Raw genomic sequence first — 24,682 nt, 5'->3', positions numbered from 1 at the left:
TAGAGTGAGTTTTACTTGTCTTAATAATCCTTTCTTTCTAGCCCTGCCACAGTTCCCACCCCAGTGGTTCACCCTAGCCATGTTTATCCCTGGTTCAACGGGCCAGGGTGACTTACTTGTCTGGTCCCATCGCTATTCACTGAACCCTTCTCTTTGTGTGGTAATAGGACTAGACCATGGTGTCTGCTCAACTCTGCCCACAGCCCAACTTACAGTAGTGATACATGGGCCTGGCCTGCTGCATGACGTTCCCATTGAGTAGGCCTAAATCCCAGCAGCACCAGTAACATAGACTCCTCTGGCCCAATCAGCGGGGACTCACTTTAAACCCCATCCGTTACGCAGACACGGAGTAATGGCTGAGAGCACCCTGGTGCTTTCCAATGGAGAGTTATGGGCCTCACATAGGGCCGCTCAGGAGCCACACAGCCACCAACCTCTACTTTAGCTGATTAATAGCAATCAATACTCCATTATTGGCTGTGGAATATCGGTTGGCTGTGTCATGGCCTAGGGCCCCATGCAAGGAGAGAAGGGGGGGACATTGCGTCGCACAGTCAGAACAGGCTGCCATCTGCCATTGTCCCGGAGATGGTAGGGACTCCTGCAGCTCTCACCTGTACCTTGTCACATGAGCAAACCCCTGATTGTGAAAGATGTGACTCAACAGCCCTCTCTTCTCTTCTCTCCTCTCTACCCTATTTTCCTCACACTCAAAATGCACAAAAGAGAGAGCTGATTGAAAATGTTCAGTTCCAAACAACTATTCTAACACAATGTGATAGCATCAGCTCCTGAGGATAGGAGCCAATTGTACAAGTTATTTCTGGTAGATATTGTCTGTGGCACACCTGAAAAAAGGACTTGTTTACAGGCTGCACCCGGTAACACAAAAGCAAGACCATGGTGAGATCTGTTTCCCCTTATCAGTAGATAGGGCAGTAATAGTAGCATAGTGGTGAGTGTGTGTGTGTGTGTGTGTGTGTGTGTGTGTGTGTGTGTGTGTGTGTGTGTGTGTGTGTGTGTGTGTGTGTGTGTGTGTGTGTGTGCGTGCGTGCGTGTGCATGTGCGTGTGCGTGTGCTTGCTTGCATTCCAGTCTGTGTGCATCCATGCCCAGTATGTGTATGTGTGTGTGTTTGTGTGTGCATGCTCGAGAGTGCAGCCTATATCCCTCTAAACTATGTTTGATTCTTCCAGGCAGGCCTCAGAACATAACAGATCACTGAGGCTAAGTGCTTCGTGGCTGGGAAGCAGCATGCTCCCTGCTTAGGGCCAGCCTGGTAGGACTGTCATACTAATAGTCTCTGTAGGAAGGAAAGGACATGGAATCATGGGAAACACTGTGGATCAGATGAGACCTTCTTCTGTGCTCTGCAGCATCTGCCTGACATCCTGATGTCCATATATCACTAATGGTACACTATATTCCCTATATAGTTCTCTAATTATGACCAATCTACTGTAATTATGGCCTCTCTCTGCCCTGATCTCTGGTCAGACATAAATAAATTGTCCGTGCTATAAATCACATGCCTATTAGGTAGTGTGTGTGTGTCTGTGTATGAGTGTGTGTGAGCATGTCAATGAGTGTGTCTCTGATGCTGTCACTGAGGGGACATTAGCTAGCTACTATTGCTGGAAAGGAGATGAGGGTTAATGGGTAATGAGGTGATCTGAGACAGCAGACAGAAGCACTGTCTGCTGTCATCTTGTACCAGATAATGATGATGATGGTATTCTAGTGCAGTTGTTGGAAGGCATTACATTTAAATGGGAGCGGTGTCATCAGTATCAATCGCATGGATAATAAAAACAAATGGAAGCCCATGAGTTCCGTCTCCTTCCCTTCATTAGATCTGTGCCAATCTGGTCCTGTTTGAATCATGCCACTTCCTCCGATGAATATAGAGTTTTGCCTAGCCAAATAACGCAATGCTTGAGCAAACCAAGGCAATCTCAAGTGCTGGTCTCCAACTCACTAAAACTATGACATGACTATCATGACTGAAGATAGCAAATAGAATGGCACATGTTATTTCTGTGCAATTAACTATGAAAACAACCCCAGCGTAGGCTTATTATACTGTACCAGACTAAGAGCTGAGATCTAAAAGCCTTGAGTCTTCAGATGCTCGGCACTCAACAACTTAGCTAAACTCTATCTAGTCATTAACCTTGGCACTAGTGTCTGGTACAAACATGATTAGCGATATCTGTCTGCTTTTTAGGACCCGGAAGTGTTAGTGAGTGCAGGAAGGAGACAGACGAGAGCTGTGTGTGTGTGTGTGTGTGTGTGTGTGTGTGTGTGTGTGTGTGTGTGTGTGTGTGTGTGTGTGTGTGTGTGTGTGTACACAGAGTGGCGGGCGGTGCTGCAGTGAATATGTACAGCCAGAGAGAGCAAATGGCAGGAGAATCTGCTGTCTCTGCTGTCAGGCTCATTTGCTCCCAGCAGGGTCTTCAATTACCAATGATTAAAACCCCTTTGGTGTCCAGCTACTATCTGCTTAAATGGAGGAACTCTACATCTGGGAGAGTGTGAGAGATGTGGTGCCTAATTTTTTAGATTTATACACTCTGCCACGTATTAATAACATTTACTAACCCAAGGGTTGGATTAACACAACGTGAAGGACTTGATGATATGGGGAACTTCAAGTCACTTACAATGTACTTGATCAGGGACCATGCACAGCATCTGTACTACTGTAGAGGCACCAGAGTTAGCTGTAGAGGCACCAGAGTTAGCTGTAGCGGCACCAGAGTTAGCTGTAGAGGCACCAGAGTTCGCTGTAGTGGCACCAGAGTTAGCTGTAGCGGCACCAGAGTTAGCTGTAGAGGCACCAGAGTTAGCTGTAGTAGCACCAGAGTTAGCTGTAGTGGCACCAGAGTGAGCTGTAGAGGCACCAGAGTGAGCTGTAGAGGCACCAGAGTTAGCTGTAGCGGCACCAGAGTTAGCTGTAGTGGCACCAGAGTTAGCTGTAGTGGCACCAGAGTGAGCTGTAGAGGCACCAGAGTGAGCTGTAGAGGCACCAGAGTTAGCTGTAGCGGCACCAGAGTTAGCTGTAGCGGCACCAGAGTTAGCTGTAGAGGCACCAGAGTTAGCTGTAGAGGCACCAGAGTTAGCTGTAGCGGCGGCACCAGAGTTAGCTGTAGAGGCACCAGAGTTAGCTGTAGCGGCACCAGAGTTAGCTGTAGAGGCACCAGAGTTAGCTGTAGAGGCACCAGAGTTAGCTGTAGAGGCATCAGAGTTAGCTGTAGAGGCACCAGAGTTAGCTGTAGTGGCACCAGAGTTAGCTGTAGCGGCACCAGAGTTAGCTGTAGCGGCACCAGAGTTAGCTGTAGTGGCACCAGAGTTAGCTGTAGTGGCCCAGAGTTAGCTGTAGATGCACCAGAGTTAGCTGTAGAGGCACCAGAGTTAGCTGCAGCAGCACCAGAGCTAGCTGTAGCTGCACCAGAGTTAGCTGTAGCAGCACCAGAGCTAGCTGTAGCTGCACCAGAGTTAGCTGTAGAGGCACCAGAGTTAGCTGTAGAGGCACCAGAGTTAGCTGTAGCGGCACCAGAGTTAGCTGTAGCGGCACCAGAGTTAGCTGTAGCGGCACCAGAGCTAGCTGTAGTGGCACCAGAGTTAGCTGTAGCTGCACCATAGTTAGCTGTAGCTGCACCACAGTTTGCTGTAGCGGCACCAGAGTTAGCTGTAGCGGCACCAGAGTTAGCTGTAGAGGCACCAGAGTTAGCTGTAGCTGCACCAGAGTTAGCTGTAGCGGCACCAGAGCTAGCTGTAGAGGCACCAGAGCTAGCTGTAGCTGCACCAGAGCTAGCTGTAGCGGCACCAGAGTTAGCTGTAGCGGCACCAGAGTTAGCTGTAGCGACACTAGAGTTAACTTCATTGCCAATTTACATCTGAGGTTCCTGGGCTAAAAACAACTTATATAATAATACCAACCACATTAAACATTATTATAAAGTAACTACTATAATGGTAATGTCGGACAATACTAGATATAATACTAGTTACAATTCCCATTGAAGAGGAGCCTAGGTGTAAATATATTCAGAATGAAGATGTGTTTATGCACGTGGTTTTCAGCAGGTCCGTTAGGAAGGAACGTTTTCCACACAACAGGAAGCCTGCGGCAATAAAAGCCAATAGCCTAATAGACTGAGGCAGTCAAAATACATAAACCAGGACACAGCAACTACATTTGACCACAGGACACATCTCTATTGGATTTGGGATCCAGAGAAAGCACAGGCGCACAGCACCCATCCTTAGAGTCCTCTGTGTTTGTCTGTGCATTTATCTCACTCTAGTTCTCATCCCCGAGAGGATACATAGAGGACATAATTCACAGATTAAATCATATTTCAGGTCATCATGCACAGTACTACTGACATATTGTTTACAACATAGATAGAATTTCATGCATTGAGAGAATAATGAATATCTGTGATGCTGTTTCAATAAGTACCTGCCTATTGGGTTCTAGATGTATTTCCCTCCCTCCCTCCCTCCCTCCCTCCCTCCCTCCCTCCCTCCGTGTTGGCCTCTCTGCCCTTTTCTGATCTCACTGTGTGTTTGACACCTCTGTTTTCACAGACTCCAAGATGGAGACTGCTGCTAACAGGTGCTCTCTGCATAAATTTACATTAATACCACATACTGTACACCACCAGTGTCAACCAAAACTGAAGTGCCAAATGCCTTTCAATGCAGCAACACTTTATCCTTCAATTCGACAAGGCACAACCAGAAAGATTAGAACACACATTGGTGATGTATTCAGCTCTGTTTCATGATTCGACCTGGATTTCCAGGCTAGAAATGTACTGCTCTCATCAGGATTTCTCCGTGACTGATACAACATAAATAGTCCTGTCGTGTTTTGCTGATCTGTGTCTGAGTCTTGTTTACAGTGACCTGCAGCTGTGCAAGATGGATTCCCTCCAGGCCCAATGAGATTACAAGTGTCATGTCGCATCAGGAGGTGAAAAAATGACAGAGCAGAGAAGAGAGAGAGAGAGTGGGCAAGGCTGTGGGAGATTAGACTGAGCTACGGCAGAGCAGAGTGTAGGCAACGGCTGTGGGAGATTAGACTGAGCTACGGCAGAGCAGAGCGTAGGCAACGGCTGTGGGAGATTAGACTGAGCTACGGCAGAGCAGAGCGTAGGCAACGGCTGTGGGAGATTACACTGAGCTACGGCAGAGCAGAGCGTAGGCAACGGCTGTGGGAGATTAGACTGAGCTACGGCAGAGCAGAGCGTAGGCAACGGCTGTGGGAGATTAGACTGAGCTACGGCAGAGCAGAGCGTAGGCAACGGCTGTGGGAGATTCGACTGAGCTACGGCAGAGCAGAGCGTAGGCAACGTCTGTGGGAGATTAGACTGAGCTACGGCAGAGCAGAGCGTAGGCAACGGCTGTGGGAGATTAGACTGAGCTACGGCAGAGCAGAGCGTAGGCAACGGCTGTGGGAGATTAGACTGAGCTACGGCAGAGCAGAGCGTAGGCAACGGCTGTGGGAGATTCGACTGAGCTACGGCAGAGCAGAGCGTAGGCAACGGCTGTGGGAGATTAGACTGAGCTACGGCAGAGCAGAGCGTAGGCAACGTCTGTGGGAGATTAGACTGAGCTACGGCAGAGCAGAGCGTAGGCAACGGCTGTGGGAGATTAGACTGAGCTACGGCAGAGCAGAGCGTAGGCAACGTCTGTGGGAGATTAGACTGAGCTACGGCAGAGCAGAGCGTAGGCAACGTCTGTGGGAGATTAGACTGAGCTACGGCAGAGCAGAGCGTAGGCAACGGCTGTGGGAGATTAGACTGAGCTACGGCAGAGCAGAGCGTAGGCAACGGCTGTGGGAGATTAGACTGAGCTACGGCAGAGCAGAGCGTAGGCAACGTCTGTGGGAGATTAGACTGAGCTACGGCAGAGCAGAGTGTAGGCAACGGCTGTGGGAGATTAGACTGAGCTACGGCAGAGCAGAGCGTAGGCAACGTCTGTGGGAGATTAGACTGAGCTACGGCAGAGCAGAGTGTAGGCAACGGCTGTGGGAGATTAGACTGAGCTACGGCAGAGCAGAGCGTAGGCAACGTCTGTGGGAGATTAGACTGAGCTACGGCAGAGCAGAGCGTAGGCAACGTCTGTGGGAGATTAGACTGAGCTACGGCAGAGCAGAGTGTAGGCAACGGCTGTGGGAGATTAGACTGAGCTACGGCAGAGCAGAGCGTAGGCAACGGCTGTGGGAGATTAGACTGAGCTACGGCAGAGCAGAGCGTAGGCAACGTCTGTGGGAGATTAGACTGAGCTACGGCAGAGCAGAGTGTAGGCAACGGCTGTGGGAGATTAGACTGAGCTACGGCAGAGCAGAGCGTAGGCAACGGCTGTGGGAGATTAGACTGAGCTACGGCAGAGCAGAGCGTAGGCAACGGCTGTGGGAGATTAGACTGAGCTACGGCAGAGCAGAGCGTGAGGCAACGGCTGTGGGAGATTAGACTGAGCTACGGCAGAGCAGAGCGTAGGCAACGGCTGTGGGAGATTCGACTGAGCTACGGCAGAGCAGAGCGTAGGCAACGGCTGTGGGAGATTAGACTGAGCTACGGCAGAGCAGAGCGTAGGCAACGGCTGTGGGAGATTCGACTGAGCTACGGCAGAGCAGAGCGTAGGCAACGGCTGTGGGAGATTAGACTGAGCTACGGCAGAGCAGAGTGTAGGCAACGGCTGTGGGAGATGAGACTGAGCTACGGCAGAGCAGAGCGTAGGCAACGGCTGTGGGAGATTAGACTGAGCTACGGCAGAGCAGAGCGTAGGCAACGGCTGTGGGAGATGAGACTGAGCTACGGCAGAGCAGAGCGTAGGCAACGGCTGTGGGAGATTAGACTGAGCTACGGCAGAGCAGAGCGTAGGCAACGGCTGTGGGAGATTAGACTGAGCTACGGCAGAGCAGAGCGTAGGCAACGGCTGAGAGCACCAGCAGAGCAAACAGAACTCTGACAAATACTAAGCTGCCATATGTGGAGTATTGAGGGGTAACCTCTGCTTCTCAAGACAGGCATTTGAATGTCATGTTAGCGAAATAAATAAAGGTTAAGACAGGCCTTATAGAAAACATGTGATTCTGCTCTTTCCCTCTCTCTTCCTCGTTCTCGCTCTTCAGTTTATCCAGAGATGTACCTGATAAGACAGCAGAAAAGGAGAACATCCTCATTTTGGTTTCTAGTTTGGTGTAGATTCATCCGCCCGACTGGCTGAGTGTGGGATCAGAGGTAAAGCACAAGGCCTTGAGTCTTGGCCTGACAAAACTGCTGACGTTGTTTGTGGTAAGAGCAGGAGTGAGGCTGTTCCTATTCTTTAACACTGACTCAGAGCACCACTCATAAATGTTTTTGTGTGCTATCTATTGTAATAAAACAACATGTACTGCTGCTGGTTGGAGATGGTATTTTGCCTACTTTAATGACTTAACAATAAGCAGGCCTTCAGAGCCCAATATCTAGACAGGAGACAAAGAAACGTGTTTAAAACCAGTTAGAACACAACAGGCACACCTGCATCCTCTTAACCAGAGAGTGGTAACCATGGTTCTCTCTGTCCTCTCTCTCTCTTTTCTCTCTCTTTATCCATGTCCCTCTCTCTCAATTTCAAATCAATTCAATTCAATTTGCTTTATTGGCATGACGTAACAATGTACATATTGCCAAAGCTTACTTTGGATATTTACAATATGAAAATAATAAGAATCAAAATGGCCAACGGGACAACAATAACAACAATAATCAAGGGTCAAAATAACCATACATTGAACAATAACAATAAGCATAGAGGACATGTTGGTCTGTCAGACACTGTCCCTCATCTTATGTTAGGCAGCAATGTAGTGCGCTGCCAACCCACAGCTCTCTGCGTCCTCCCCCAACAGGACGGGTAGCCTACTCACATCAGAGAGGTCTTTGAAACCTTGAATAAGGGTTTCAAATTTGGGGAAATGACACTCTCTAATTGTTTAATATTTTTGACATTTTGTCAGGAAATGCAGCTTCGTCTCAGGTTCTGCTGTTGTGCAGTGGTTGCACAGCCTTTCCTCTACAGGGAGCCAGGTGTTCCTGTGTCTACCCTTCTCTCTCTCTCTCTCTATGTCCCTCTATCTTGATCTATGCCCCTCTCTCTCTCTTTCTTTATCTATGTCTTTCTCTCTGTCCCTCTCTCTCTCTCTCTCTCTTTTATCTATGCCCCCCCTCTCTCTCTATTTATGTATGTCCCTCTCTCTCTCTATATATATACAGTATATATATATGTCCCTCTCTCTCTCTCTTTATCTGTCTCTCTCTCTCTTTATCTATGTCTCTCTCTCTTTATCTATGTCCTTCTCTCTCTCTCTTTATCTATGTCCCTCTCTCTCTCTCTCTTTCTTTCTCTCCCTCTTTCTCTCTCTCTCTCTGTATCTGTGTCCCTCTCTCTCTATCTATGTCCGCAATCTCTCTATCTCTCTCTTTATCTATGTCCCGCACTCTCTCTCTCTCTGTCTATCCCGCTCTCTCCCTCTCTTTTCCACTCGCTCCTTCTCTCACCCTATAAAGTATAGCCTAACCAGGATGATAGGCTGTAGGAAATATGGGGTGCTAAAACACGGATCAATACTGCTCTCTGGCTGAGAGCAGGACAACAGAAACATTACATTTTCATGTTAGCCCAACAGTTTCCATGAAGCCCACTCTGATTTCAGTATTTCAGTATTTTACTGTCTCATGTCGTACTGGGGGTTAAAAACATACAGTAGTTTAAATAACAAACTCTGCTGTATGCATTAAATGAATGTGCATGTAAGTGCCAGAAAATAAAAGTATAATTGTAATACAGTGATGAGTTCTGCTGCCCACGTTGACAAGATAATTGTCCCTACTGCATGATAGCAATGGGAAGATAGCCTGCCATGTTAGCATAAGGCACTGCTGTCTACATGCATTCCAGGATAAAATGATTCCATTCTTTGTTAAAGCACACAGAGCTAGTACTGTTTTCTCCAAATCTAAGTATTATTAGTCACATATTTGACATTCTTAACTTCATTATATAAAAAGTGAAGGAGAGCAATGACCCGAAGCCAAGACAGACCGACCTTGGGTCCAAAACGACCACACAGAGAGTCAGACAACTTACACAACTGCAACAGTCATTAGTAAAGGTACTGTGTTGGGATCAGCTAGGAACAGATGAACACTTTTACATAAAACAGACACCCAATGGCACTAACTGACCTAGTGTCAGCTCAGAACACCCATTTAAAAACACCATAACAACAAACAGCAGATTCTGGTTAGTCCTGCCAGCTGCAGTCATATAATCCATACCGCACTGTCACAACAAATCAGAACAAGCCTTCGCTGTGCCAAGGCCTTTGTTTACTAAACAGCTTCTGGCATGTGCTGGGTGTTAGGGTCGTCAACGGGGTCGTATATCGGGTCACGGTGGATTAAAAGAGCACGTTTTTAAATGCCCGTCTTTTAGGATTTCACTTTAACTTTAATCTGTGTATATGACCTAGACTCATCTCTAAGGAGCAACCTGCAACAAGGAGAGTCTGTCAGCAGCGCTTTCCTCAACGTCAGCACTTTGAGAGAGACAGAGAGGGGGGAAGAGACAGAGAGAGAAAGAGAGAGAGAGAGAGAGAGAGAGAGAGAGAGAGAGAGAGAGAGAGAGAGAGAGAGAGAGAGAGAGAGAGAGAGAGAGAGAGAGAGAGAGAGAGAGAGAGAGAGAGAAAGAGAGGCAGAGAGAGAGCGAGAGAGAGAGAGAGAGAGAGAGAGAGAGAGAGAGAGAGAGAGAGAGAGAGAGAGAGAAAGAGAGAGAGAGAGAGAGAGAGAGAGAGAGAGAGAGAGAGAGAGGCAGAGAGAGAGCGAGAGAGAGAGAGAGAGAGAGAGAGAGAGAGAGAAAGAGAAAGAGAGAGAAAGAGCGAGAGAGAGAGAGGCAGAGAGAGAGCGAGAGAGAGAGAGAGAGAGAGAGAGAGAGAGGAGGCCTCTACCTCTGCCAATATAGATAATCTAATGTGCCCAGCTCTGTTCTACTGTTATTACAATGAAGAGGGGCTCCTTTACATGAATTAATGGATTAATTAAACTCAGAGACAGAAGACAGAGCTGTGTATAATTGATACTGAATGTGCATCGCTGGGAGAGCACAAAGGTCACACTGTCAATTACATTACTAGAATGCATCAATACATCAAAGGACCAGTCCATCAAGGACATTATGACGACAGACAGTAGGTTATGCATTAATAGTTATCCTGCCAGGACAGGCAGGAAAGGTTACGTTAACGTTACAGCAACGCTCCTGTCAAACGTATCTGTGGGTGTTAGCCTGCATCACACAATTAATTTCTCTCTGTGTCACTGTGACCCATATTACAACTCATGGGTGTTCATACTGTACTTTATGTGGAGTACAGGAGAGGGAGGGATGCAGGGAGGGAGGGAGGGAGGGAGGGAGGGAGGGAGGGAGAGAGAGAGAGAGAGGGAGGGAGGGATGCAGGGAGGGAGGGAGGGGGATGGGTAGAATCTGAGCTGACATCCCCTGCCCAATGTCTAGGTCATCAGAGTGTGGTGTACTGATTAGACTGGTGCACCCATGGTCCACAGCAGTAGGTGATTAACATGGAGACTCCAGGAAGGGCCCTCAGATGTCTGAACACTCCATAGAATTCCAAATGTTACATAACATAACAGGAATGAAGGTCAGATAACCTGAAAACGTAACAGAATGTTTTAAGCTCTTACCTTTTAGTTAGCAAATCATGTGTCCATCATGGTCAGGTTAACACCGAAAAGATGAGAAAGAGAGAGAAATGAAAGATTAGCAAACTGTCAGAATAAATTACAAAATAACAATATGTATCATGTACTTTATATCAAATATTTGCCGTTATGCTTGGTTTTAGATAAGTCAACAGCAGTTTGTTACAGTGTAACTTTCTGCTGTGTACAGTGGTTTCTAAAACATATTCCTGTCTGTGCGTGCTGCTACTATGGGGCAAATTCAACTCAACGTGTCCCTTCCTGTCCTGTGCTGTGTCTACAGTGTGAGTATGCCCTGTCACTTCCCCAACTCATAAACCTAATGAATCACACATCACACCTTCACAAGCACCCTCAAACCAGTCTCAGAATCAATACTTAGAAAACACATCTCCTGTTCTCATTCCCCCAAGCCCTCCTAGCGCCCCAGTCCCCCCAGTCCCCCCAGTCCCCCCAGGCCCCCCAGTCCCCCCAGTCCCCCCAGTCCCCCAGCCCCTTCCACAGGATGGCTGTGTATTAATAATCACTTCCAGTGCGTGTCGGCAAGCTTGTCGTGCTGCAAGCAGCCATGTTATACTTCCATCTCCTGTGTTGCTCTCTCTCTTTCTGCCCCTCTCTGTCTGTATGTCTGTCTCTGTCTGTCTTTCTCTCCATCTTCCTCCACCTCTCTCTCTGCACATGCCACATATCCCATCTTCTCCTCCTCTCTTCCGGCAGCTCAGGGCTCTAATGACAGACCCCTGACCTCTGACCTATAGCGGGGGCTAAGTGACACACAGCATTAGCAGCTGAGCCTCAGGCATGCAGGGATGGGCCCAGTCAGCGTTATTACCATGTTGCTGAGACCCCTCCACTCCAACCCCCCCTATGGGGAATGGTTGAGGCCTGAGGCTTGAGGCCTGTGACCCCCCCAGGATGGATTGGATGACTGTGGTCCTCATGCCTAGTAATGCATAACTCCAATGTATTTACATTCCCAGTATGAATGAGTGAGGCTGGAGCTTATAGCTCTAATACATTGTAGCCCCTGTCGTCTCTACTAGGGCTGGGAATTGCCAGGGACCTCACAATGTTATCATGACGCTTAGGTGCCGATTCAATATGTATTACGAATATCATGATTCTGACGATTCTACATGTATTGTGAATCGATAGTGCGATTTTATTGTGATTTGATGTTCCAAACATATTGCTCACAATATGTCTCTCTGCTGCAGAGACAAGAGAGAGCATGAGAAAATGAGTTTTGAAATAAAAGTGCCAAAAACACGTTGCCACACGATTTAAAAATAGTTTACTATTATTATTTCTTACAAAACAATACTTGTATTCAAAGATTTAATATAATATCGCCCAAAATCATTTTGATTTATATAACTGAGAGACAATTTTTTCCCCATCACTACTAGGTATAGCCCAGAGGTGTGAGACAGAGCCTGCTGTGTCCTGCCCAGTAGAGTGGCAGGCCGCTGGGGTAATTTACACCTCCAGGGAGGGCCCAGCCAGGACCAGGACCAGGCCTGAGGTGGCCATGTCACTGCCTGTCCAGAAATCACACACAGTCACACATGCCAGGTCTCAAGAGAGTGAGAGGACCCCATTCATCATGTCAGTGTGATTACTCCTCCCTATGTGTTGGTGATAACTGTCAATCACTGCCTGCTTGTCAGCATGACCACACACATCACGCCACCAAAATTGCTTCACGACTGTTAGTCACGTTGCCGTGGTAACCTATGGTGTTGACAACACACTGTTGATGCTAGGAAAAAAAGCTTTGACTGACACCCCATAATGAACATCTTTGAATGGGGTGTGTTGTGGGGGGGCTGTCAACATAAATACCAGGGTCTGATGCTCATTTTCAACTTGGCGGCTAACTTAACAGAGCAAATGTCATCAGGCACACACTGGGCGCCTCTCAGGAAGCCACATTTGAAAAACGGCTCCCAAAAGTGGCAGCATTTTATGACAGATTTTTCTCTCTCTCTTTCCTCCCTCTTTCCTGCCTCTCTCTACTTCTCTCTCCCTCTTTCTCTCTGCCTGATACTGCGCCTCACACTTATAGCTACAGTTGAAGTCGGAAGTTTACATACACCAGCCAAATACATTTAAACTCAATTCCTGACATTTAATCCTAGTAAAACTTCCCTGTCTTAGGTCAGTTAGGATCACCACTTTATTTTAAGAATGTCAGAATAACAGTAGAGAGAATTCTTAATTTCTGCTTTTATTTCTTTCATCACATTCCCAGTGGGTCAGAAGTTTACATACACTCAATTAGTATTTGGTAGCATTGCTTTTAAATTGTTTAACTTGTGTCAAACGTTTCAGGTAGCCTTCCACAAGCTTCCCACAATAAGTTGGGTTAATATTGGCCCATTCCTCCTGACAGAGCTGGTGTAACTGAGTCAGGTTTGTAGGCATCCTTGCTCGCACACGCTTTTTCAGTTCTGCCCACAAATGTTCTATAGGATTGAGGTCAGGGCTTTGTGATGGCCACTCCAATACCTTGACTTTGTGGTCCTTAAGCCATTTTCCACAACTTTGGAAGTATGCTTGGACTCATTGTCCATTTGGAAGACCCATTTGCGACCAAGCTTTAACTTTCTGACTGATGTCTTGAGATGTTGCTTCAATATATCCACATCATTTTCCTGCCTCATGAAGCCATCTATTTTGTGAAGTGCACCAGCCCCTCCTGCAGCAAAGCACCCCCACAACATGATGCTGCCACCCCCGTGCATCACGGTTGGGATGGTGTTCTTCAGCTTGCAAGCGTCCCCCTTTTTCCTCCTAACATAACGATGGTCATTATGGCCAAACAGTTCTATTTTTGTTTCATCAGACCAGAGGACATTTCTCCAAAAAGTACGATCTTTGTCCCCATGTGCAGTTGCAAACCGTAGTCTGGCTTTTTTATGGCGGTTTTGGAGCAGTTGCTTCTTCCTTGCTGAGCAGCCTTTCAGGTTATGTTGATATAGGACTCTTTTTACTCTAGATATAGATATTTTTGTACCTGTTTCCTCCAGCATCTTCACAAGGTCCTTTGCTGTTGTTCTGGGATTGATTTGCACTTTTCGCACCAAAGCACGTTCATCTCTAGGAGACAGAACGCGTCTCCTTCCTGAGCGGTATGACTGCTGCGTGGTTCCATTGTGTTTATACTTGCGTACTATTGTTTGTACAGATGAATGTGGTACCTTCAGGTGTTTGGAAATTGCTCCCAAGGATGAACCAGACTTGTGGAGGTCTACAATTTTTTTTCTGAGGTCTTGGCTGATTTCTTTTGATTTTCCCACGATGTCAAGCAAAGAGGCACTGAGTTTAAAGGTAAGCCTTGTAATACATCCACAGGTACACCTCCAATTGACTCAAATGATGTCAATTAGCCTATCAGAAGCTTCTAAAGCCATGACATAATTTTCTGGAATTTTCTAAGCTGTTTAAAGGCACAGTCAACTTAGTGTATGTAAACTTCTGACCTACTGGAATTGTGATACAGTGAATTATAAGTGAAATAATCTGTCTGTAAACAATTGTTGGAAAAATGACTTGTGTCATGCACAAAGTAGATGTCCTAACCGACTTGCCAAAACTATAGTTTGTTAACAAGAAATTTGTGGAGTGGTTGAAAAACGAGTTTTAATGATTCCAACCTAAGTGTATGTAAACTTCCGACTTCAACCGTATATAAAACATATGGAGGGTCCATGACCGACTTATCAGAACCAGAACACAGCTCGTATCAAGTCTAAATGGAACATACTGTTTATACCTCATCCCTGCTATGAAAAGCGTATGTGGAAAGTCTATGCGATACTGTGGGGTTTCCCACCTGTGTTATATGATGTGAAATTTGAGGACTTCACCAGAGCTGAGGTGAATTCCAAATAGAACCCCAGCTCCTACCACCTTGCCTTCTGACTGATTGTAATTTGGAACATTCTGGCTGTTTGGAATTTCCACCCTAAATGGTTTCACTCTAGACCGTTTAGGAACTAAGAGTATTTAGCAAGTAGGGGCTAGGGGTTGATTTGGAATTCAGCTGCTATTTCTCCTTGCACCATTGCTGTCCTATCAAAAACCTATCCTGACACCATCCTCTAAAAAGCCTCTAGCCTGTCCCTCTCTCCCCTCTACACACACAGCACAACTACCTAGAGGGTCATTGAAGAGCAATCACTCTGCTTGTCTTTAACATCCTGAGATTGTGAATTAGTGTAGTTTCCATCTGAGGGGCGGAGGGTTGACTGCTGAGTCTATGGGAGCAACTCTGACTGGCAGGAACTCAAAGTCTCTCTGTGGTCTCCCAATCAGCATCTTGACCTAAAGAAGCGAGACACCCCACTCACAGTTTTTTTCCCTGTTTTTTCTGGTTCATTGAAAGTCAATGAACTGATTAGACCAGAACCAGCCACTACTAAGTAGACCAGACCCAGCTGCTACTAAGTAGCCCAGACCCAGCTGCTACTAAGTGGACCAGACCTAACCGCTACTAAGTAGACCAGAACCAGCTGCTACTAAGTAGACCAGGCCCAGCTGCTACTAAGTAGACCAGACCCAGCTGCTACTAAGTAGACCAGACACAGCTGCTACTAAGTAGACCAGACCCAGCTGCTACTAAGTAGACCAGAACCAGCTGCTACTAAGTAGACCAGAACCAGCTGCTACTAAGTAGACCAGGCCCAGCTGCTACTAAGTAGACCAGACCCAGCTGCTACTAAGTAGACCAGACCCAGCTGCTACTAAGTAGACCAGACCCAGCTGCTACTAAGTAGACCAGACCCAGCTGCTACTAAGTAGCCCAGACCCAGCTGCTACTAAGTAGCCCAGACCCAGCTGCTACTAAGTAGCCCAGACCCAGCTGCTACTAAGTAGCCCAGACCCAGCTGCTACTAAGTAGACCAGAACCAGCTGCTACTAAGTAGACCAGAACCAGCTGCTACTAAGTAGACCAGGACCCAGCTGCTACTAAGTAGACCAGACCCAGCTGCTACTAAGTAGACCAGACCCAGCTGCTACTAAGTAGACCAGACCCAGCTGCTACTAAGTAGACCAGAACCAGCTGCTACTAAGTAGACCAGACCCAGCTGCTACTAAGTAGACCAGACCCAGCTGCTACTAAGTAGACCAGACCCAGCTGCTACTAAGTAGACCAGACCCAGCTGCTACTGATTAGACCAGACACAGCTGCTACTAAGTAGCCCAGACCCAGCTGCTACTAAGTAGCCCAGACCCAGCTGTTATTGTGTCAGTGTCTATGGAAAAAACACGCAGTCAAGTAGACCGGAATTTACAACAACAAAAAATATAGTGAACAGCCTGAGTGAACTATCTTCATTTATTCACCATCCTTGACTGAGAGACTGACTAAAACATGTTTTTCTTAAAGGGACAAACATGCTTTCCTTAAAGGGACAAAACAAAATGACCACAGTAGCCAGTCATGCAGCCCCCCCCCCCCCCCGAAGGTTTTCCTTACAACTCCGCTTTCAGTATGAGTGTGTGATCAGTTCATTAATATGATCAGACACAGAAAACTGTATGCAACAAAAAGCTGTACGCAACTTCCAGAAAAACCCTGTTATAGCAGTGGTGGGAAATGTACCCAATTGACACACTTGAGTACATACTCAACATACTTTTCACCAGGGCTATAACAGGGTATAACAGGGTAAGGTGATATGTGTAGAGCCGGGGAGACGGTAACTGTGAGTGAGCGCCATGCCTGTGTTCCCATGCAGCATTAGCAGCTATGCGCATCATGTACAGTAGGCTAAAGCCCACACTAGACTCCTCAGAACAGGCACCATGTGGAACATGGTGAGACAGACACACACTAAGGGCCTACAGGGGAAACACTGGGCTCCACTGGATCCAGGAGGACACTGAGATATATCGAATTTGTGGTCAATTAACCATTTTCTTTGTGGATTTTGATGTACTCTTGGGGTCATTCTATTGCTGGAAGTTCTACTACGGCCAAGTTTCAGCCTCCTGACTCCATGATGCAGTTGACCTAGACAAGGGCCCCATGATCAGTGGAAGCAAAACAGCCCCATAATATCCAAGATCCGCCAGCATGTTACAGTAGGTATGAGGTTCTTTTCTGCATCCTTCTTTCGAGGCCAAACCCACCTCTACTGTGCTTGGCCAAAGAGCTCTATTTCCGTCTCATCTGACCATAGCACTCGGTTCCAATCCAAGTGCCATTGCCTTTTTCGCAAACTCCTGGCATTTACATTTTTTTGTTGTTCTCAATAAAGGCTTTTTTTATGGCAACACTTCCAAATAGCCTATTGGCATAGAGGTGGCTTTTAATTCTAGATTTTGAGTTTACCACTGTTCCAGTGGTTTTAAATGTCTTAATTGTTGCCCTAATCAGTTGTTTTTTTTGTACCCATTGCCTGATTTATGAAAGTCAACAACCATTTGTGTCACGTTCGTCATATGAAGGAGACCAAGGCGCAGCGTGGGTATCGTTCCACATCATTTATTTTAATGTGAAACTATGCAAGACATACAATAAACTATAAACAAAACAACAAACCGTGACGAAGAGGTGCAACATGCACTAACTCAAAATAATCTCCCACAAAACACAAGTGGGAAAAACAACTACTTAAATATGATCCCCAATTAGAGACAACGATGACCAGCTGCCTCTAATTGGAATCATTTGAAAACCCCAACATAGAAAAAAGAAACTAGAACATAACATAGAAAAATTAAACTAGACAAAAAAAAACAGTCACGCCCTGACCTACTCTACCATCGAAAAATACGAGCTCTCTATGGTCAGGACGTGACAATTTGTTTCTTTTCATTTGTGAGTTTTTTGCCTTTCCCGATTTTGATGGATGACAATGGGATTTTACTTGAGTGTTACCAAATTTTTATACCCCAGTGAAACAGGAAGCCATAGAAGGCCACAATACATTTCCTTAAGATGAGATGAAGTTATTAATGCAGATTTAAATGCCCACACAAATATAATATTTTTTTTAAACTGAAAGACTTTGGCCAAAGCTTACCCATGATGATGCACAACAATGTAAGTCAGTCAATAAGTCATCGTTTTAGTCAGTATGATATATTTCAGCTTTATGTGCCAAATCCGAATGTATGACTTTGGATGTTTTCATTTATCTTTCATGTCTTTTCCTATAACTTGACGTGCAAATTCTTTTCAGCATACGTTTTGTTTCAGGGCTAGGTTTTATTTCAATGTTACCACCCACCAGCATGGCAATGTTTATTCATCAGAAACACCTGCTGCAAAATTATTCCTATTTGTGAGTCGTCTGCGAGCCAAACAGCTGTTCTCTGTAGCCTACACTTGGATTTCCACTAGATAAAATAGCCACAAAGTCAAAATTGGCTATATTGTACAAATTCCTGAAAATAAAAATTGTTTTTTGGTCTTCATTTAAGGTTAGCAGTGTGGTTAAGGTTAGGGTTTTAAAATCGGATTTTAAGAAGAGAAAAAAAATGTTGTGTAACTAGTGATGACCATTATCATAATACATTGGATAATTATTGAATTTTCACTTATGTATTAGCTAGTCTGGCAAAAAAGAAATATGACCGTTATAAATTGCATGATATGATTGCATTTTAGAACCTCGCTCCCCCCGACGCACTAATATAAATGGTTTTGACCACTAACGTTTTAGGCAAATTCGTTTTACATGGCCCAGTCCCCCGGGTGTTCAAGGATCGCTAATTTTCGACCATTCCATCGATCCTAAAGAGAAATCTCCATCCCCTGGGGCACAGGGCCACGCAAATCAATCTCGTTCCAAACCATTCAATAGTTAGGCTATCCATATTACCGGAATTTATATTATTTATTAAAGAATATAGCTATTTGACAATGTCCGTGTGCATGTACAAATATTAATGACGTCTGGAATCCGACACGGTTTCACTGGAATTATCAAACGACAAGAGTCAGACAAACGTCAACCCTCAAAATGTCAACAGCTCGTATAAGCACGGTTTAGCTGAGACTCATCTCTTGACAGGTTTGAAAAGTCTTGGTAGTCTTTTTCTGAAATATTTTTTTTAGCTGAAATGGTGCTCACATAACTTTCATTAGCTGGCTAAGGTTAGCATGCTAGCTGGTTACATTGACAGCTGTCAGTCAGTGCCCTTTTTGTTGTTATTTCTCTGCTACACATGGAGATCACCACAACATTCCCACCCCCAATTCCTGAATATGTATTTGCAGTCTGCGTCAGTCTTCGTGTTGGAACCTAAAAGAGAATTTCCGCTCTAGGACATGAATTACTCGAAAAAGGTATGGCAATGTCCTCTGAGGTGGGCCATTCATTTTGTTAGAATGAATTTATAAGAATCTTTTGAGGTGCCAATAATTTTGACACTTATCTTTTTGACGATTTAAAAAAAAAATCTCTTTCTCTGAGCAATTAATTTACTACAAAAGAGTATATATATATATTTTTTTTTTAATGGAAGCATACAGTATACAATAGCTCGTTATTTGTATTATTTATGTTATTATTATTATTTTTTTTTTTATATCTTATTCTAATATACTCTCAATTGACCCACAAATGTGAATGTACTCTCTCTGTCCCTGTGAGGAGGGTTGAACAGTCTGATTGGGATTGGAGGCAGCCATGTTCCCTCCTCTGCTTCCATCCTGGCAGTAATAAGCAATACGAGCCCTTCAGCTACAAATGTGTGCTGTTCTGTATTGTGGTTTTGCCAACATGTATGATCATACATGCATGATTGGAGAGCAAGCCTTACTGCACACAAGGCTGTCGTTTTATTTTGAATAAACATTTGAATATGTTTCCAGATGTATTTGTACGGGTTCGGGTACGGGTACGCATGGTATCCATCGTCCAACAACATTCTTACTTGCAGGTTCCTTCTCGACAATGCAACAACAATAATAAATAATAAAAGATAAGAGTATGAACATGAAGTAAATGGCTCAGAAGAATGGAATAAACATTTTAGCATAAGTATAATACAGAAAGGCACAATTTATAGTCCAATATTTCCACGTGTATTGGTGAAGGGGGGATGGGGGACAGTGAATAAACTGAGCAGTATAATGAGAGTCTGGTAGCAGCAGTTGTGATGTGTGTGTAGCATGAATGTATATGTGGTGTGTGTATTTCTGTGTGGGTGTGTGCATGAGTGAGTCAGTGCGCTTCGCGCTAAGGTGCGGCGAATCAGAGCAGGTGGTCAGTCCAGTTCAAGTGTTCAGCAGTCTGATGGCTTGCACTGTAGATAGAAACTGTCTCTGAGCCTGTTGGTGTCAGACCTCATACGCTGATACCATTGCCCAACATTAAGGGAAAGAACAGCTCGTGGCTAGGGTGTGTGTGGTCCTTGATGATGCTGCGGGACTTCCTCTGGTACCGTGTCAAGTAGATGTCCTGGATGGGTGGGAGCATGGTCCCAGTGATGTACTGGGCCGTCTTCACCACCCGCTAGAGGGCCTTGCAGTCGTGGATGAAGCAATTCCCATACAAGGCCGTGATGCAACCGGTCAGGATGCTCCCGATGGTGCAGCGGTAGTATTTGGAGAGGAATTTCTTCAGCCGTCTTAGGAAGTAGAGATACTGTTGTGCCCTTGACAATAGTGGTGGTGTTGTTGGTCCATGATAAGTCCTCGATGATGTGGACGCTGAGGAACTTAAAACTTGTGACTCTCTCTGCTGCAGTCCCGTTGATCTGGATCGGGCCATGTTCCCTCCTCTGCTTCCTGTCTTCAACAATCAGCTCTTTTGTTTTGTTGACTTTGAGGTTGTTGTCATGACACCACAACACCAGTTCACTTACCTCCTCCCTATAGGCTGACTCGTCATTGTTGGTTATCAGGCCTACAACCGTAGTGTCGTCAGCAAACTTGGTAATGGAGTTTGTGTCGTGCAAAGCCACGCAGTAGTGGGTGAAAAGGGAGTACAGCAGAGTACTGAGAGTACTGAGAGTACAACAGAGTACAGGGAGCACCTGTGTTAAGAGTCAGTGTCGAGGAAGTGTTGTTGTGTCAGGCGGTGGTTAACTTTTTAGGGTATAGGGGGCAGTATTTTCGATTTCGGATGAAAAACGTGCCCAGAGTAAACTGCCTAATACTCGGGCCCAGAGTGAAATATTTGCATATTATTCGTAGATTTGGATAGAAAACACTCTGACGTTTCTAAAACTGTTTGAATGTTGTCTGTGAGTATAACAGAACTCATATGGCAGGCAAAAGCCTGAGACAAATCCAACCAGGAAGTGGGAAATCTGATGCTTGTAGTCTTTTCAAGTCATTGCCTATCTAACACACAGTAACTTAGGGTTCATTTTGCACTTCCTAAGGCTTCCACTAGATGTCAACAGTCTTTAGAACCTTCTTTCAGGCTTTTGCAGTGAACAGAGAGCAAACAAGAAGGCCAGGAAGTTGGTGACTCAGAAAATGACATGAGTTCATTGGCGTGCCTTCACGTGATGAGGTAGCTGTGTTCCATAACGTTTTTCAAGACATTGGAATCGTCCGGTTGGAATATTATTGAAGTTTTCTGTTAAAAAGGCCCTAAAGATTGATGCTATACAACGTTTGACATGTTTCTACGAATGTAAACATAACTTTTTTTTACTTTTCGTCGTGAAATTTTCGGCGCGCTTCCTACACTTGGAGTAGCTTACTGAACGTGCAAACAACAAGGAGGTATTTGGACATAAATTCTGGACTTTATCGAACAAAACAACATTTATTGTGGACCTGGGATTCCTGGAAGTGCCTTCTGATGAAGATCATCAAAGGTAAGTGAATATTTCTAATGCTATTTATGATTTTAGATGACTCCAAAATGGCAGGTATCTGTATTGCCTGATGTATTTTTCTGAGCGCCGTACTCAGATTATTGCAAAGTGTGCTTTCCCCGCGAAGCTTTTTTGAAATCTGTCACAGCGGTTGCATTAAGGAGATGTTTATCTATAATTCTTTGAATAACAGTTTAATATTTTATCAACGTTTATGATGAGTATTTTTGTAAATTGTTGTGCTCATTCACCGGCAGTTTTGGAGGCAAAATATTTTCTGAACGTCACGCGCCAATGTAAAATGGGGTTTTTGGATATAAATATGAACTTTATTGAACAAAACATACATGTATTGTGTAACATTGAGTCCTAGGAGTGTCATCTGATGAAGATCATCAAAGGTTAGTGCTTAATCTTAGCTGTATTTCTGGTTTTTGTGACCCCTCTCCTGCTTGGAAAATGGATGTGTGGTTTTTCTTGTGTTGGCACTGTCCTAACATAATCTAACTTTATGCTTTCGCCGTAAAGTCTTTTTGAAATCGGACAATGTGGTTGGATTAAGGACAAGTGTATCTTTAAAATGGTGTAAAATAGTTGTATGTTTGAGAAATTTGAATTATGAGATTTTCTTGTTTTGAATTTGCCGCCGTGATATTTCATTGGCTGTGTCCCACGTAGCCCATAGAAGTTAACTGGTGCAGTGAATCAGGCGCAGGAGAGCAGAAATGAGTGTACAAGGTATTTAATTCCACGACAGCACCAGTATACAGACAATACTCAAAGTGCGGAGAAATACCGGTCACTCGAAAATAACGGGCGTAAATACATAACCCGACAAACATAACCAGCCGACAAGTACCGCCATGAACAATCAATAAACACGAACACTAACATGTGGGAAACAGAGGGTTAAATAATGAACATGTAATTGGGGAATAAAAACCAGGTGTGTAGAAAACAAAGACAAAACAAATGGAAAATGAAAAGTGGATCGGCGATGGCTAAAAGACCGGTGACGTCGACCGCCGAACGCCGCCCGAACAAGGAGAGGGACCGACTTTGGCGGAAGTCGTGACATGTTGCTAATCCTCACAGCCTGTGGTCTGCCCCTCAGGGTCCAGGATCCAGTTGCAGAGTGTGGTGTCCAGACCCAAGGTTCTGAGCATGGTGTTGAACTTGGAGGGAACAATAGTGTTGAATGCTGAAGTGTAGTTAACGGACAGCATTGTCACATAGGTGTTCTTCTTGACCAGATGTGTTACGGCTGTGGAAACAGCGATGGAAATGGCATCTTCCGTGGATCTGTTGGAACGGTAGGCAAATTGCATTGGGTCCAGTGTGCCTGCCTGGCATGCTAGCCTTTATGTGGGCCATCCTCTCGAAGCACTTCATGATGAGGTGAGTGAGACCGGGGAGATAGTCATTTGGGCATGTCACCTTGTTTTTCTTGACCACTGGGATGATGGTAGTCTCCTTAAAGTAGGTGGGGACTACAGCCTATAATATGTTACGAATTTGCAAAATGCAAAATGATATGTTACGAATTCTAGCTAGGTGGCAAACATTAGCTAGCTGGCTAACGTTAGCTAGGCTAGGGGATAGGGGTTAAGTTAAGGGTTAAGTTTAGGAGTTAGGTTAAATGGTTAAGGTTAGGGTTAGGGGAAGCGTTAGCTAACATGCAAAGTAGTTAAAAAGTACTAAGTAGTTGCAAAGTTGCTAATTAGCTAAAATGTTAAAGTTTTCCGTGATGAGATTCGAATTCGCAACCTTTGGGTTGCTCGACGTTCGTGTTATATGGCTACCCATCCACCCCGACCAACCACCCTACTTTCATTTTTGCCTTAAGCAACCATCTGTCTTATGTAACTATACCAAACGTAACATATACTTATTTGAGTGTCCTGGATTTTCATGTACAATGCTACGTCTAGTCTATGAGACCAGGCTGGGAGGACAGGGGAGGAAGTAGTGTCAATGTGTTGACAGGCATGTGCTCCTCTCCCCTCCTACAGAGTTGAGCCCATTCACACAAAATCTGTGGAATCTGTAGATTGCAAATATGAATGCATGCTTTACATAATAATAGACATACGCTGAGCAGTGGGATTCCTGCATGACAATGAAGCCTCATGCATAATCACACAAGCCCTTTAACATGCTCCCAGCAACATTATACTGTACTTCACAAACACAGCCCGCTTCAGCTATCTGCCTGCACTCTCTCTCTCTCTCTCTCTCTCTCTCTCTGTGTGTCTCTCAGGTCGATTCTATAGCCCTCCTCAGCGTCAGTACTGGTGCCAGCAGGTGTTTCCTGAGCTGAGCTGGCCTCTAGTCTGGGACTGTGGCTTTGGCCACTGTGAGAGAGAGGGTGGGGTGGTTCAGGTTGGGGTGAGTGTTTAGGTGCTGTAAGGGGGGCATGTGGCCCCTCTATCGCATGCGATTGTTCCATAAATGGATTGGACAGAGAGTGGAACTGTGGGGGATTTGGGAGGAGCAGCCTAACAGTCTATTGTTCTGGGAGTGACAGCCTGTTCTCATCTAGCCTCAGAGTCTGACCGACCATACAGGACAGGAGGGAGGACACTTCCTTAAGCCTCCATGGTGTGACAAAGGATTATATTTACAGCACTGTGCAGCAGGGAAAGGCCATATGACAGACGTTTGTTTCCATATTAACCTAATGTATTTTTGCATAGAGGGATTTCAACCCATCAATGAAAGAAAAAAAAGGGATCAGAGAAGCTTTTATTCTTGTTCTGACTCTTTTTTTGTTGTTGAAAGTTACATAAAAAAAGCTTTTTTTCTGGTCACTATTTTCTAATTAAACAGGTATTTTGAATTTGAGGAAATGTTGTAAACCCCAACATTCTGTTTAGTCAGTAACCAATATACACTGCTCAAAAAAATAAAGGGAACACTTAAACAACACAATGTAACTCCAAGTCAATCACACTTCTGTGAAATCAAACTGTCCACTTAGGAAGCAACACTGACTGACAATAAATTTCACATGCTGTTGTGCAAATGGAATAGACAACAGGTGGAAATTATAGGCAATTAGCAAGACACCCCCAATAAAGGAGTGGTTCTGCAGGTGGTGACCACTGA

The 24,682-nt window shown here is 45.1% G+C and overlaps 2 protein-coding genes across 5 annotated transcripts in view; both read right to left on the bottom strand.

Annotated features, from left to right (window-relative positions):
* Positions 1-24,682, bottom strand: part of LOC106607985 (SAM and SH3 domain-containing protein 1) — a 316,859-nt gene that overhangs the window by 275,063 nt on the left and 17,114 nt on the right. The window lies entirely within an intron of this gene.
* LOC123743520 (uncharacterized transmembrane protein DDB_G0289901-like) overlaps positions 2,363-24,682 on the bottom strand; it is a 34,693-nt gene continuing 12,373 nt past the window's right edge. Inside the window, 2 exon segments of the mRNA XM_045721259.1 lie at positions 2,363-3,367; positions 3,370-3,882. Of these exon segments, the coding sequence (XP_045577215.1) occupies positions 2,658-3,367; positions 3,370-3,882 (1,223 nt within the window). The 3' untranslated portion in view covers positions 2,363-2,657.

Source organism: Salmo salar, chromosome ssa06 (assembly GCF_905237065.1).
Source record: "Salmo salar chromosome ssa06, Ssal_v3.1, whole genome shotgun sequence".
NCBI lineage: Eukaryota > Metazoa > Chordata > Actinopteri > Salmoniformes > Salmonidae > Salmo > Salmo salar.
This window is presented reverse-complemented; position numbering and strand designations above follow the sequence as displayed.